Here is a 12,740-nt window from a genome sequence, read left to right as displayed (position 1 = left end):
TCATTCTCCACCWAACTTTACAGTTGGCAATATGCATTGGGGCAGGTAGCGTTCTCCTGGCATCCACCAAACCCAGATTCGTGTGTCGGACAGCCAGATTGTGAAGCTTTACACCACTCCAGCCGACGCTTGGCATTGCGCATGGTATTCTTAGGCTTGTGTGTGGCTGCTCGGCCATGGAAACCCATTTCATTAAGCTCCCGACGAACAGGTCTTGTGCTAACGTTGCTTCCAGAGGCAGTTTGGAATCCGGTAGTGAGTGTTGCAACCGAGGACAGGCGATTTTTACACGCTACACACTTCAGCACTTAGTGGTCCCGTTCTGTGAGCTTGTGTGGCCTGCCACTTCGCGGCTGAGCCGTAGTTGCTCCTAGACTTTCCACTTCACAATAACCGCACTTACAGTTGACCGCAATGCTTTTATTCAACTCTCCCATGCGCAGCCATTTGTGCAGGACTGTGCACCTTGTTCTTAGCCTTTTTCTGCACTTTAGGAACTATTGTGTCAATTAATGGCCCAATTATTCTGCACACACAAGATGAGTATCTGGCTGCTGGTGTTGTTGCTGCGCTCAATGTCTGGGAATGCAAGCATCAGGCTCTGCCGTAAGGGCTCTTTCAATCTGGCTTTATTAATCACCTCTCCACTTCGGGTACGGTCGTCCATTAACATCTTTTGACTATTTTGAGGGTTTGGCTTTAAGCATTCATTTTTCACATTTCACAGAGAGAGCAACTTCTGGAAAAGGGGAGTGGGGGAAGCTGAATAGTGTAATAAGCCTATGTACACAGTCAGCATAGGGAAATACAATACGATCCAAACAACACATTTGATAAAATACAGTACAGCCATTCACACCGAGCCATGTGGCTTATTGAAAATGAGTATACAGTGTATGCCTGATAAAGTGTCGACCACTTAGGTGACTCAAATGCCTGTTTATGTACCCAGTCAGCCCTTTTGTGATGCAAAAAAACTAAAAACATGAGGCACTGCAAGTGCTGCCAGGAGAGGTATGTTGTTGGCCTGCTTGTAATGACAGACATGTCAAACTGTATTCACTACAAAAATAGATGCAAAATTGCAACAATCATATAAGAGCAATGTCAAAAAGCTCCCTTCACTTCTAAAGAGGGTAATTGTGCRAACATTTTATTAACCTCATCCTTAGGCTCGATTGCTACAGCATATAGAGACAACTCAGAGCCAGCTGGTTGGACGAGATTACCATTTTATTTGCATACATCTGCATGTCTTCTCCGCGTGTGAACAGCATTTCAAAAATTCCACTGTAGGGTATAAAAAAAATGTTGCTCATTTAGAAAACAACTTAACAAGATTTCTGCTTTACAAGTCATAATATTTCTGCTTTACAATTCACACGATTTCTTTATTTCCCAATAAGTAAGTAATAATAACTAAATAGACATCAGAAGGTCTTCTGTATCAAAAATGTACATTGTGTGAGGTAAGTAATTGGTCAGGAGCCATTGATTGACAGTAAAACGGACCACTCAGTGAAGACATTCTTTCCACGCCCTCCTCAACCGGAAAATAATTACATAACAAACACAAGCGACTTGCTGGCTGGCATGAAAAGACAAGATATAACAACTTTAAATAAGTTACCTTTATAATGTCGCGTTTGCGACTATCTATATGTTTATCATACTTTCTTCAAGATATATCTTGTTAGCTACAGCTGCTAGATCAATTTATACTTTTTTGTTGTTGTTGCTAGCTAACGTCAAATTATGCCTCAAGAGATTCAAGGGGGAGAAGAACAGCTCCCGTTGGTAAGGTCTCTGAAAAGCGGAATACCGTCGATTGCAGTGTTTTGTAACCGGAGTCCTCGAATCATGCGACCAGTATGGATTAATTTCCGCGGGGAACCTCAACCCTACGATATTTTACAGCCAGGAAAAGGAATGAAAATGAACACCTTCGTAGGTAGGTAGAAGCTTGGCTARCACCAGTTAGCAAATAAGCCACAGCGAGTAACGTTAAGTGTAAGATTTTCTGTTAATTCAATAATTGGTAATCAATAGCTGTCAATAACCCAAGTATACATTAATGTGTCTGTAATATAAGTTAATAAAGGAATTCATATAGCTTCGAAAATATTGTTTTAGAATGGAGTAACGTTACCAAAATGGTTGCGCGTTGGCTTCAAAACAGCGCCCACCCCTGTCAGTCTTCTTCTCTGGTATTATTTCGGTCCGCAAACAAACGTTAAAAGTGCATGCCGCCAACTGCTGTACGTGTAGTGAACGAAAAAAAAWTGGGGAAATGGGGGAAAAAAACATACAATATCAATCCAGAAACCCAACACCACTCTTTGTCATAGTCCAAATCACATCCCTGAGCCTGTGAGGACGTAACATCCATCGACAGGATTCCTTGTAATGCCTCTGCTGTAAAACCCCATAGGCCCAAAAAACTTTAAGCCACGCTCACAATGCCTTTTTTCTCAGATTTTCTCAGACTGCGCTGTGCAGTTTATAACCAATGCAATAAACGATACAAAGTCCATCTTTTAAACATGCAACATATCAGAATCCTGTTGCTGAGTAACATTTCCTGCTTTCTCTAATCCAACTACCATGGTTTCTTCAACGTTCTTCCACTTGTCTCAATGCCTCGGGATAGGAGACATGCTGGACGGCCCTTACTCTTGCCACCTCTGTCTCCTTCACCCTAACAGGGCACTTCATGAATCCGGGCACATGCTCGCCACCACAATTGCAGCATTTCGCCTCAACTGGCATACGATACTCCTATTGTCTACATACACTTGACACATGGCCAAATAGTTTACATTTATCACACTGTAGGGGTTTAGACACATTCCTATCTGGTATATTTTTCAGTTGCAAAGCACGCTCCTTATGCTCCTCGGACACACAAAAAAAAGCCCACTTCTTGTTATCCTCTCTGACGCAACCTTATCCAATGCATCTATAATATTCATCGAGACGTCAAACGGATCTCCCAGATAACGCCAACGGTCCAAAACCCTCAATCCAACTAAAAAAAAGATTCAGAGCAAGGCTTGACTTTACTAGATTCACAACCACTTCTCACGTTTTCCTTCCTGTTCGCCACTGCAGTCAAATCCTTCTTACTCTCATCTCCACTCGACGCGCCATCAGTTTCAAACAARACATCCGCCTCCACCATCTTCTCCGCTGTCAGTCGTCTTGGTGAACCTTACTGAAACACATGTTATTTCTATCACTCTTTATTGGCCTCGGTCTACTCACAGGGAGCCTTCGTCTAGGCTTAATACATATCATTGGTTCAATCACGATGCTCTGTCTACACGCAAATACGCCTCACTTTTGATACTATTTTGGAAACATTTTGGAACTTAATTCTCAAATAAGCGAGAGAATCTTTCAAAAAATAAAGATATACCCTTACAGTGCGCAGTTTAGCAAAGTTACGCCTGGTTCTTTTCACACAAGCGTTACACATATGCATTTATTTGTTTGTCATGCTGTATTTGGTCTTCTTGGTGTTTATCTATCGTCTTTATGCCTTTCCATGTTTGTATTCTATCAGGTCATCCTTGGATGTTCAGAGATGCAGAAACAGATGAGGCGCTGAAGGCGAATAGTAAAGAGATGTTCCTGCCCAAACCAATGGAGAATGGACAGGCTGTCCAGGTTAACATCACATTACCAGGTTAGAGAGAAACATCAGGTTTCAATTCTCCTTTGACCTGTACAGATCATCTGTACACCGATAATAGTGTCATCTCCCTGTATGTGGGCATCTCTGCTAAGAGATTTGGACCTTTATGGCACTTTAGTGCGATTGTACTCCCTGTGTAACAGCAGGGTCACTGGTGATTATGACTGGTAGATCATTGTTCTGTGTTTTGATCAGCACACATTATTTTTTATTTTATTACTATTACTACTACTACTACTACTACTACTACTACTACTACTACTACTACTACTACTACTACTCTGCACTGAGAACACACATAAGGAATATTATTCTTTAATCTAACAACTATGTCATATCTGTGTATGTGTGTTCTCCCCTCAGTCCTCAGCTTGAAGGAGCGTGCCCTCCAGGTAGTGCGGCGCCTGGTCCGTCCAGAGGACTACAGGAGGCTGGAGATTGCTCGGTGTCTCCATGAGGAGCTGGAGGACCGTCCCAGCGTGCTGAAGGACCTGATGCGCATCGCCCAGCGCGTGGAACAGCGCCTCCTAGAAGACAGGCAGCAACCCCAGGATGCATGAGGAGCAACTTCGAGTAGGAGTGCTTATATAGATATCGCTATATGGATGGCTCTGATGTTGATGTTTCTGAATCTATCAAAATAATAAGATGACAGAATGTAAGATTGTTTGATTGGACACTGGGAGGTCAGGGTTGAATTCACTGCTGTAGCGACTACTGCGGATCTTCTCCATTTTTTTTTATTTTTATTGTTACATTTGTGTAATATAGTCTTCGTAGCTTAGGAAAAAAATGTGTAAACCAATTCAGTGGTCTGACTTTAGAGAAAGGATCATCAACATGATTCAGCTGCTGGCTGTTTTTTTGTTCTTGCGGAATGTCAGGTGGTTGGAACATAATTACAATTTCTTTGTAGACTGCAAAWTCACTGCAAGAAGCCCAAACATTTATAAGATTTGACGAAAGCATAATAATTTCAAACCTTGCTTACATTTGTGCACGGTTACATAGCTCTCTTTTTTGCCACATGGGAATACTTTGGAACAGATTTCTGAAATTTCAATCACTTGGAGCTGATTTGATGTTTTTTTTWGTGTTTTTTATGTCCAAATATATATCTACACACACACTACCAGTCAAAAGTTTGAACACACCTACTAATTTCAACATTTTTTTCTTTATTTTGACATTGTAGAACAATAGTGAATACATTACAACTATGGAATCGTGTAGTAACCAAAAAAGTTACTAAAAAAACCCCCCAAGAAATTCTTCTAAGTAGCCACCCTTTGCCTTGATGACAGCTTTGCACACTCATTACATTCTCTCAACCAGCTTCATGAGGTAGTCATCTGGAATGCATTTCAATTAACAGGTGTGCCTTGTTTAAAGTTAATTTGTGGAATTTATTTCCTTCTTAATGAGTTTGATCCAATCAGTTGTGTTGTGACAAGGTAGGGATGGTATACAGAAGATAGCCCTATTTGGTAAAAGACCAAGTCCATATTATGGCAAGAACAGCTCAAATAAGCAAAGAGAAATGACAGTCTATCATTACTTTAAGACATGAAGGTCAGTCAATGCGGAAACTTTCAAGAACTTTTAATGTTTCTTCAAGTGCAGTCGCAAAAACCATCAAGCGCTATGATGAAACTGGCTCTCATGAGGACCGCCACAGGAAAGGAAGACCCAGACTTACCTCTGCTGCAGAGGAAAAGTTCATTAGAGTTAACTGCACCTCAGACATTGCAGCCCAAATAAATGCCTCACAGAGTTCAAGTAACGGACACATCTCAACATCAACTGTTCAGAGGAGACTGTGTGAATCAGGCCTTCATGGTCGAATTGCTTAAAAGAAACCACTACTAAAGGACACCAATAATAAGAAGAGACTTGCTTGTGCCAAGAAACACGAGCAATGGACATTAGACCGGTGGARATTTCAGTCCAAATTTGAGATTTTTGGTTCCAACCTCTGTGTCTTAGTGAGATGCAGAGTAGGTGAACGGATGATCTCTGCATGTGTGGTTCCCACCGTGAAGCATGGAGTAGGAGGTGTGGGGGTGCTTTGCTGGTGACACTGTCAGTAATTCATTTAGAATTCAATGCACACTTAACCAGCATAGCTACCACAGCATTCTGCAGGGATATGTCATATCAGGTTTGCGCTTAGTGGGACTATCATTTTGTTTTTCAACAGGACAATGACCCAACACACCTCCAGGCTGTGCAAGGGCTATTGGAGCAAGAAGGAGAGTGATGGAGTGCTGCATCAGATGACCTTGCCTCCACAATCCGTCGACCTCAACCCAATTGAGATTGTTTGGGAGGAGTTGGACCACAGAGTGAAGGAAAAGCAGCCAACAAGTACTCGGCATATGTGGAAACACCAAGACTTTTGGAAAAGCATTCCAGGTGAAGCTGGCTGAGAGAATGCCAAGAGTGTTTAAAGCTGTCATAAAGGCAAAGGGTGGCCATGTTGAAGAATCTCAAGTTTAAAATATATTTTGGTTTGTATAACACTTTTTTGGTTACTACATGATTCCATATGTGTTGTTTCATAGTTTTGATGTCTTCACTATTATTCTACAATGTAGAAAATAGTCAAACTAAAACCTCGAATGAGTAGGTGTGTCCAAAACTTTTGACTGGTGTGTGTGTGTATATATATATATATAAATTATTATTTTTGCTCAGAAAACTTGGGTGACCAAATAAAATCCCCCACTGGTTGGGGAACCCTGCTTTGGAGCGTTTAAGACTTTCAAGCAGGTTTTGCTCATCAGCTTGTTAATCAAATATACTGGGTTTGGAATAAGATATATTGATTTAGCTTGATTTACACGTTAGCTGGCAATCAAGGTAGCATTTTTAAATTTGTTTTGTTTTGTTACATACTGTAACTTTATAATGAACAAGCTCAATGTATTTATTCATCATAAAATGTAAAGTTGTGAGAAAAGATGTACAGGTTTGAATGAGAGATGGGTCAAAGTAACTATTATWAACTGGGTGGTTTGAGCCCTGAATGCTGATTGGCTGACACCTTTGGTATATCAGACCAGATACTACAGGTATAACAAAACATTTATTTTTACTGCTCTAATTTCGTTGGTATTCAGTTTATAATAGCAATAAGGCACCTCGGGGGTTTGTGGTATATGGCCAATATACCACAGCTAAGGGTTGCGATGCGTCGTGCCTACGAACAGCTCTTAGTCGTGGTATATTGGCCATATACCACACCCCCTTGTGCCTGCTTAAGTATAGGAATATATACTGAGTGTACAAAACATTAAGAACATCTTCCTAATATTGAGTTGCACCCCCAGGATGCCCTTTTGTTGGTGGACCATTCTAGATACACACAGGAACCTGTTGAGCATGAAAAACCAAGAACATTGCAGTTCTTGACACAAAATAGTGCGCCTGGCACCTACTACCATACCCCGTTCAAAGGCACTTCCATTTTTTTTGTCTTGCCCATTCACCCTCCGGMTGGCACACATACACAATCCATGTCTCAAAAATACTTGTTTAACCTGTCTCCGCCCCTTCATCTACACTGATTGAAGTGAATTTAACAAGTGACATCAATAAGGGATCATAACTTTCAGCTGGTCAGGCTCATGGAGCGGGTGTTCATAATGTTTTGTACACCCAGTGTATATTGCAAACAACCTTTGAGGCTACGTGAAAAATGCATACTGTATGTATCTACGTGCCTGTTTTTTTTGCAATGTTTTCTATTTGTAATATATTCCACATATGCAAAAGACTGATACATAAACCTAATAAATGTTTATGTTCTTGGCCTGTTCCAATTTTTCTTAAGACAGTAAGTTTCACACTTCAAGGGAATAGTGATGTATGGACTAACGGACGTAAGTCCCTACCGTTACACAGCTGGTCCATGTCTCCGCCACAGAAATACAGTAGAATGATAAAAATAAATGTAACATGCAACAATTTCAGAGATTTTACTGAGTTAAAGTTCATATAAGGAAATCAGTCAATTTAAATGAATAAATTAGGCCCTAAAATATGATTTCACATGACTAGGAATACAGATAGGCATCTGTTTGTCACATATACCCTTAAAAAAAGGTAGGGGTGTGGATTAGAAAACCAGTCAGTATCTGGTGTGACCACCATTTGCCTTATAAAGCCAGCACATCTCCTTTGCATAGAATTGATCAGGCTGTTGATTGTGGCCTGTGGAATGTTGTCCCACTCCTCTTCAATAGCTGTGCGAAGTTGCTGGATATTGGCGGGAACTTGAACATGCTGTTGTACACGTCGATCCAGAGCATCCCAAACATGCTCAGTGGGTGACATGTCTGGTGAATATGCAGGCCATGGAAGAACTAGGACATTTTCTGCTTCCTGTACTTGTGTACAGATCCTTGCGACATGGGGCCGTGCATTATCATGATGAAACATGAGGTGATGGCTGCGGACGAATGACACGAGAATGCGACTCGGCATCTCGTCACGGTATCTGTGCATTCAAATTGCCATCAATAAAATGCAGTTATTTTCGTTGTCTGTAGCTTATGCCTGCCCATACCGAATCCCCACAGCCACCATGGGGCAATCTGTTCACAACATTGACATCAGCAAACTGCTCGCCCACACAACGCCATACACGTGGTCTGCGGTTGTGAGGCCGTTTGGGCGTATTGCCAAATTCTCTAAAACTACTTGGAGGAAACTTACGGTAGAGATATTAACATTACATTATCTGGCAACAGCTCTAGTGGACATTTGTGCAGTCAGCATGCCGATTGCGCACTCCCTCAAAACTTGACACATCTGTGACATTGTGTTGTGAGACAAAACTGCAAAGTTTAGAGTGGCCTTTTATTGTCTCCAGCACAAGGTGCACCTGTGTAGTGATCATGCTGTTTAATCCGTTTCTTGATATGCCACACCTGTCAAGTGCCTGGAATAACTCGGCAAAGGAGAAATGTTCAGTAACAGGGATGTAAACAAATTTGTGCACAGAACTTGAGAGATTTAAGCTTTTTGTGCRTATGAAACATTTATATTTCAGCACATGAAACATGGAACCAACACTTTACATGTTGCATTTATATTTTTGTTCAGTGTATAATTCTATGGCCTCAGCATTCAGATGGGGTTTGCTAAAAAAATACCACTCAAAATGTCATTTGAATATAAGACTTCTCAGTGCTGGATCTCTGTTGCCTAGTTTATCCCCCCTCTTATTACCCCTCTCCCGTGTCGGTTCGTACTGCACTCCCCGTTGCTCACTGTTTCTGCACCAGCTTCTACCTACCAAAGCTAAGTACCAGAACTTCTAATAACACACCTGATACATTCCTTTTAGGTGGTAATATAAAAAAGCTTCCTGATAAATGCAAAAAGCATAGTGATTGTATCAGTGGAGGCTGCTGATGTGAGAACAGCTCATAACAATGGCCGGAACAGTGCAAATGGACTGGCATCAAACACCTGGAAACCATGTGTTTGATACCATTCCACTGGTGCCGCTCCAGYCATTACCACGAGCCCGTTCTCCCCAATTAAGGTGCCACCAACCTCCTGTGGATTATATACTACAGTTTTCTTCTACTAAGGACAAACCATTATGTTTTTTATGTTCAGATCTATGGATGTTCCATTCATGTCTGTTAGGTATGTACCTTTCTATGGTGTCTATAGGTGTGTGTGTGTGTGTGTGTGCATTCTATGCAGCTTCACATCAGAAGATATAAATACTGTGCTACAGATATTCAATTATAGAGGAGGACCTGTTGCTAGGCTACGAAGAAACACAATCTGTACCTGTCTTTGTGAGAAGAGTTGCAGAAACATGCAGACCGAGGATAAAAGGAAGAACACTTAGGACCCCAGTCACTTCAGATGACAACAGGGAGTCCAATCATCTCTCTTCTTTCCTTCACTATTGGACCATTTCACTCTTATCGCAATGCCACTGCTAATCTGCCTGACATGTACCAAGTGTGGRTAAAATAATCTACCACAGGGTTATATGTAGACACAGCTAGATTAGGTAAGGCTACATCGGTCATGTTTTAATAGTGATTCTCATACCAAAATAGCTGTCGTTTATACATGCATGCACTTTTCTGTTCCGAAAGTCTATCTCATGGGTGAAAATGTAGAAATATCTTATGCCACCAAGTCCTTTACGTGGGTAAACAACACAAAAACCCAGCATCACAGACAAAGATCGAGTTCTCGCTTTGTGGTGGATGTTTATCTGCCTCCTATCTTGATATCCACCTTTTAAAAACCCTGGCGACCATTTGTAGATTACCAATGACGTCAATCAGATATAGAATAGAAGATGAACGGTTTCCTGCAGGCTTTCAGTCTAGCATGCATATGTCATGTGAATTTGTGCATTTATCCCATTAGTAAAGATTAGACTGTTTCATAACACACTGATGCAGTTCTGGTTTACTTCCAAAAAATTATTTTTTAATCTCTTGGTCCTACATGAATAATTGAGTAAAACAATCATATAAACTCATCCCTTAGAATGATTTGTAAATCACAATGTTATATTCATGAAGGTACCCACCTATCTGCTCTCAATGCCAGCTGCCATGGAGACACAGAATTGTACTGTACCCCTGAGCAAACTAATTAAACATATGAAAAGATTTTCTCATAACTGTTCATGCCAGCAATCATCGTATGTAATTTAAATGTGAAATAACATTCAATAAACAAGTCTCTCTTCCAGGTTAAGTTAAGCAATGCTGGTGGAATGATTGAAGTCCGAGTATCCTATTCCTCCATTACTGATAATGTACATCTCATTAACACAGTCCATCTTATATAAGATTTGAATTACATTGACATGCTCCTCTGTTCACACACTACATCTGGAGTCATTGTCCAGTCTCTCCAAAAGGTAATAGGTGGAAGTTTGAAGAGGAAATCTCTACTTTAGTTAAATTGGCCACGACACTGACTGTGGTTATTTTTGGCCTTTCTCTTACGTTGCTGTTTGACGACAAGAGCCCAGAGGACAGGTTTTGTGAATACTTCTTTAAACTTCAACTACTTTTGTCTTTACCTCAAGGTCCTCTGACTAGAAGCGTGGCAGAGACTCTTTTCAAACTCGATTCTACTGTGTACTGACTGTCTCTAAGCTGACAGCTGTTGCTCTGCTTGATATATTGGTCTCTTTCTGCAGCTTGTAGGTTTGTATAGTATGTAGGTATATCTAGTTTTTGGTGACTGGTATTTCTTACAGTAGGTATTCTTGCTAGGCTGGGTATTAGGGTCCAGTGTGTTAGTAGCTTGGTACAGTAGGTTGAAATAAGGCTCTACTGTGCTGGGGACTGAGGTGAGTTCCCCAAAAACATAAAGATAATATATTCCATTAAGAACATTGTTCGTCCCTGCCCTTGTACCTAGATCCTCAATTGTATGGGATGTCCAGCTGGTTTAGAACCCGCACACGACCATCATTTTCCTCCCCTGACTCAAGACATGTCTGAGGATTCACCTAATGATCTGGCACCTGCTAAGGCACAAGGTAAGTCCTTTTCGGGGTTTCTATTTATTTTTATGATCTGTTGGAGATAAATAATGAATGAGGTCAAAGCTATGATCAAACTGAGCTCAGGCTGGGAGTTTTGGGTGGCATATTTTCCACATGTCATGCTGTTGTGTTTCCCTCTAGGTGAGTCCTATAGTACTCTGGGGGGTAACACCTCTCTCCAAAACCAGCCCCAGGATGGAAACAAGTACAACAACCACGCCAGGAGGGGTTTCCGCTACTGGCCCATCGAGAAGAAGACCCCTAAATGTGAACGTCTTGTAAACAGGCATTTGTCCCCCCCTTATGTCTCCCTGGTTACACAACAATTTCCGTAACCTACAGTGAGCTACAAAAGTATTGGGAGAGTTACAGACCTCCCCCCCACTCCCCCACCCCCCCAAATGCTAAGCTCTCATGTTATTGTAATGGTGAGAGGTTAGCATGGCTTGGGGTTATGACATTTGTGCGTATGGTACTTTTTCACTCATCATTATTCATGATTCATTCAGGACTATCAATAATCATGGTAGCGTCCACATTAATGTAGAAATGTTTGGAAACATAGTCTCTTCTCATTTACAATAAAAGTGACTCCAAAATGTCACAATACATTATTTACCATTCATTTCTATTGGGCACAAAATAATCTGAAACACAACCAAAACAAACAGCAAATGCATCCAACAAGTTTGTAGAGTCACAAGCTTGATGTAATCATTGYGTGCTTGGAATATGGGACCAAATACTAAAAATGTTACTAGTTTAATACACATATAAGTGAATTTGTCCCCTAAAATGGCTATGTACAAAAGTGCTGTAATTTCTAAACGGTTCACCCGATATGGATGAAAATACACTGAAATTAAAGATGACAGTCTGCACTTTAACTTCATAGTCATTGTATCATTTCAAATCCCTAGTGCTGGAGTATAGAGCCAAAACAACAAAACATTTGTCACTGTCGCAAATACTTTTGAAGCTCACTGTATATGACATGTGGACTGTGTGACATTCATGTGGACTGAATGACATCTCTCCTTAAGTCTCTTTTATTTCAGATCCCGCTGTGCAATCTATCCCTGGCCTTCTCAACCTTTATGCTTTCATCTCCATCATATTTATAAGGCTGCAACCGGGAGCTGCAGAGACAAACCCCAGGCTGTTGCTGTTAACTCTATCCCTCTGTCTGCTCTACAGAGTTGACACTTATCCCTCCTATCTGCTCCACAGTGTTGAGACCCATCCCTCCGTCTGCTCTACAGAGTTGACACCTATCCCTCCCATCTGCTCCACAGAGTTGAGACCCATCCCTGCCATCTGCTTCACAGAGTTGAGACCCATCCTTTCCCTGTGCTCCAGAGAGTTGAGACCCATCCTTTCCCTGTGCGCCACAGAGTTGAGACCCACAGAGTTGAGACCCATCCTTTCCCTCTGCTCCACAGAGTTGAGACCCATCCTCTCCCTGTGCTCCAGAGAGTTGAGACCCATCCTTTCCCT

The 12,740-nt window shown here is 41.3% G+C and overlaps 1 protein-coding gene across 2 annotated transcripts; it reads left to right on the top strand.

Moving 5' to 3' along the window:
- The first annotated feature begins 1,222 nt into the window (after window positions 1–1,222).
- Window positions 1,223–7,510, top strand: vhl (von Hippel-Lindau tumor suppressor). 2 transcript variants are annotated; one of them, XM_023991503.2, is made up of 4 exons: window positions 1,223–1,951; window positions 3,566–3,688; window positions 4,061–4,270; window positions 5,898–7,510. In XM_023991503.2, exons 1-3 carry the CDS (start codon window positions 1,756–1,758, stop codon window positions 4,255–4,257), a joined length of 516 nt encoding a protein of 171 aa, XP_023847271.1. In that variant the 5' UTR covers window positions 1,223–1,755; the 3' UTR covers window positions 4,258–4,270; window positions 5,898–7,510. The 2 variants fall into 2 exon arrangements, with proteins under 2 accessions (XP_023847271.1, XP_023847261.1); XM_023991493.2 differs by having other exon boundaries at window positions 4,061–7,510.
- Window positions 7,511–12,740: the final 5,230 nt, after the last annotated feature.

Source organism: Salvelinus sp. IW2-2015, linkage group LG1 (genome assembly GCF_002910315.2).
Source record: "Salvelinus sp. IW2-2015 linkage group LG1, ASM291031v2, whole genome shotgun sequence".
In the NCBI taxonomy this organism is placed as follows: Eukaryota; Metazoa; Chordata; class Actinopteri; order Salmoniformes; family Salmonidae; genus Salvelinus; species Salvelinus sp. IW2-2015.
The sequence above is the reverse complement of the archived record's forward strand: the minus strand, read 5'-3'. Positions and strand labels throughout refer to the sequence as shown.

Excerpts from the sequence above, each read along its gene's own strand:
- vhl (XM_023991503.2), top strand. The coding sequence starts at position 1,756 with ATGCCTCAAGAGATTCAAGGGGGAGAAGAACAGCTCCCGTTGGTAAGG. Across the intron at positions 1,952-3,565 it reads GAAAATGAACACCTTCGTAG|GTCATCCTTGGATGTTCAGA; the intron begins GTAGGTAGAAGC and ends GTATTCTATCAG. Across the intron at positions 3,689-4,060 it reads GGTTAACATCACATTACCAG|TCCTCAGCTTGAAGGAGCGT; the intron begins GTTAGAGAGAAA and ends TTCTCCCCTCAG.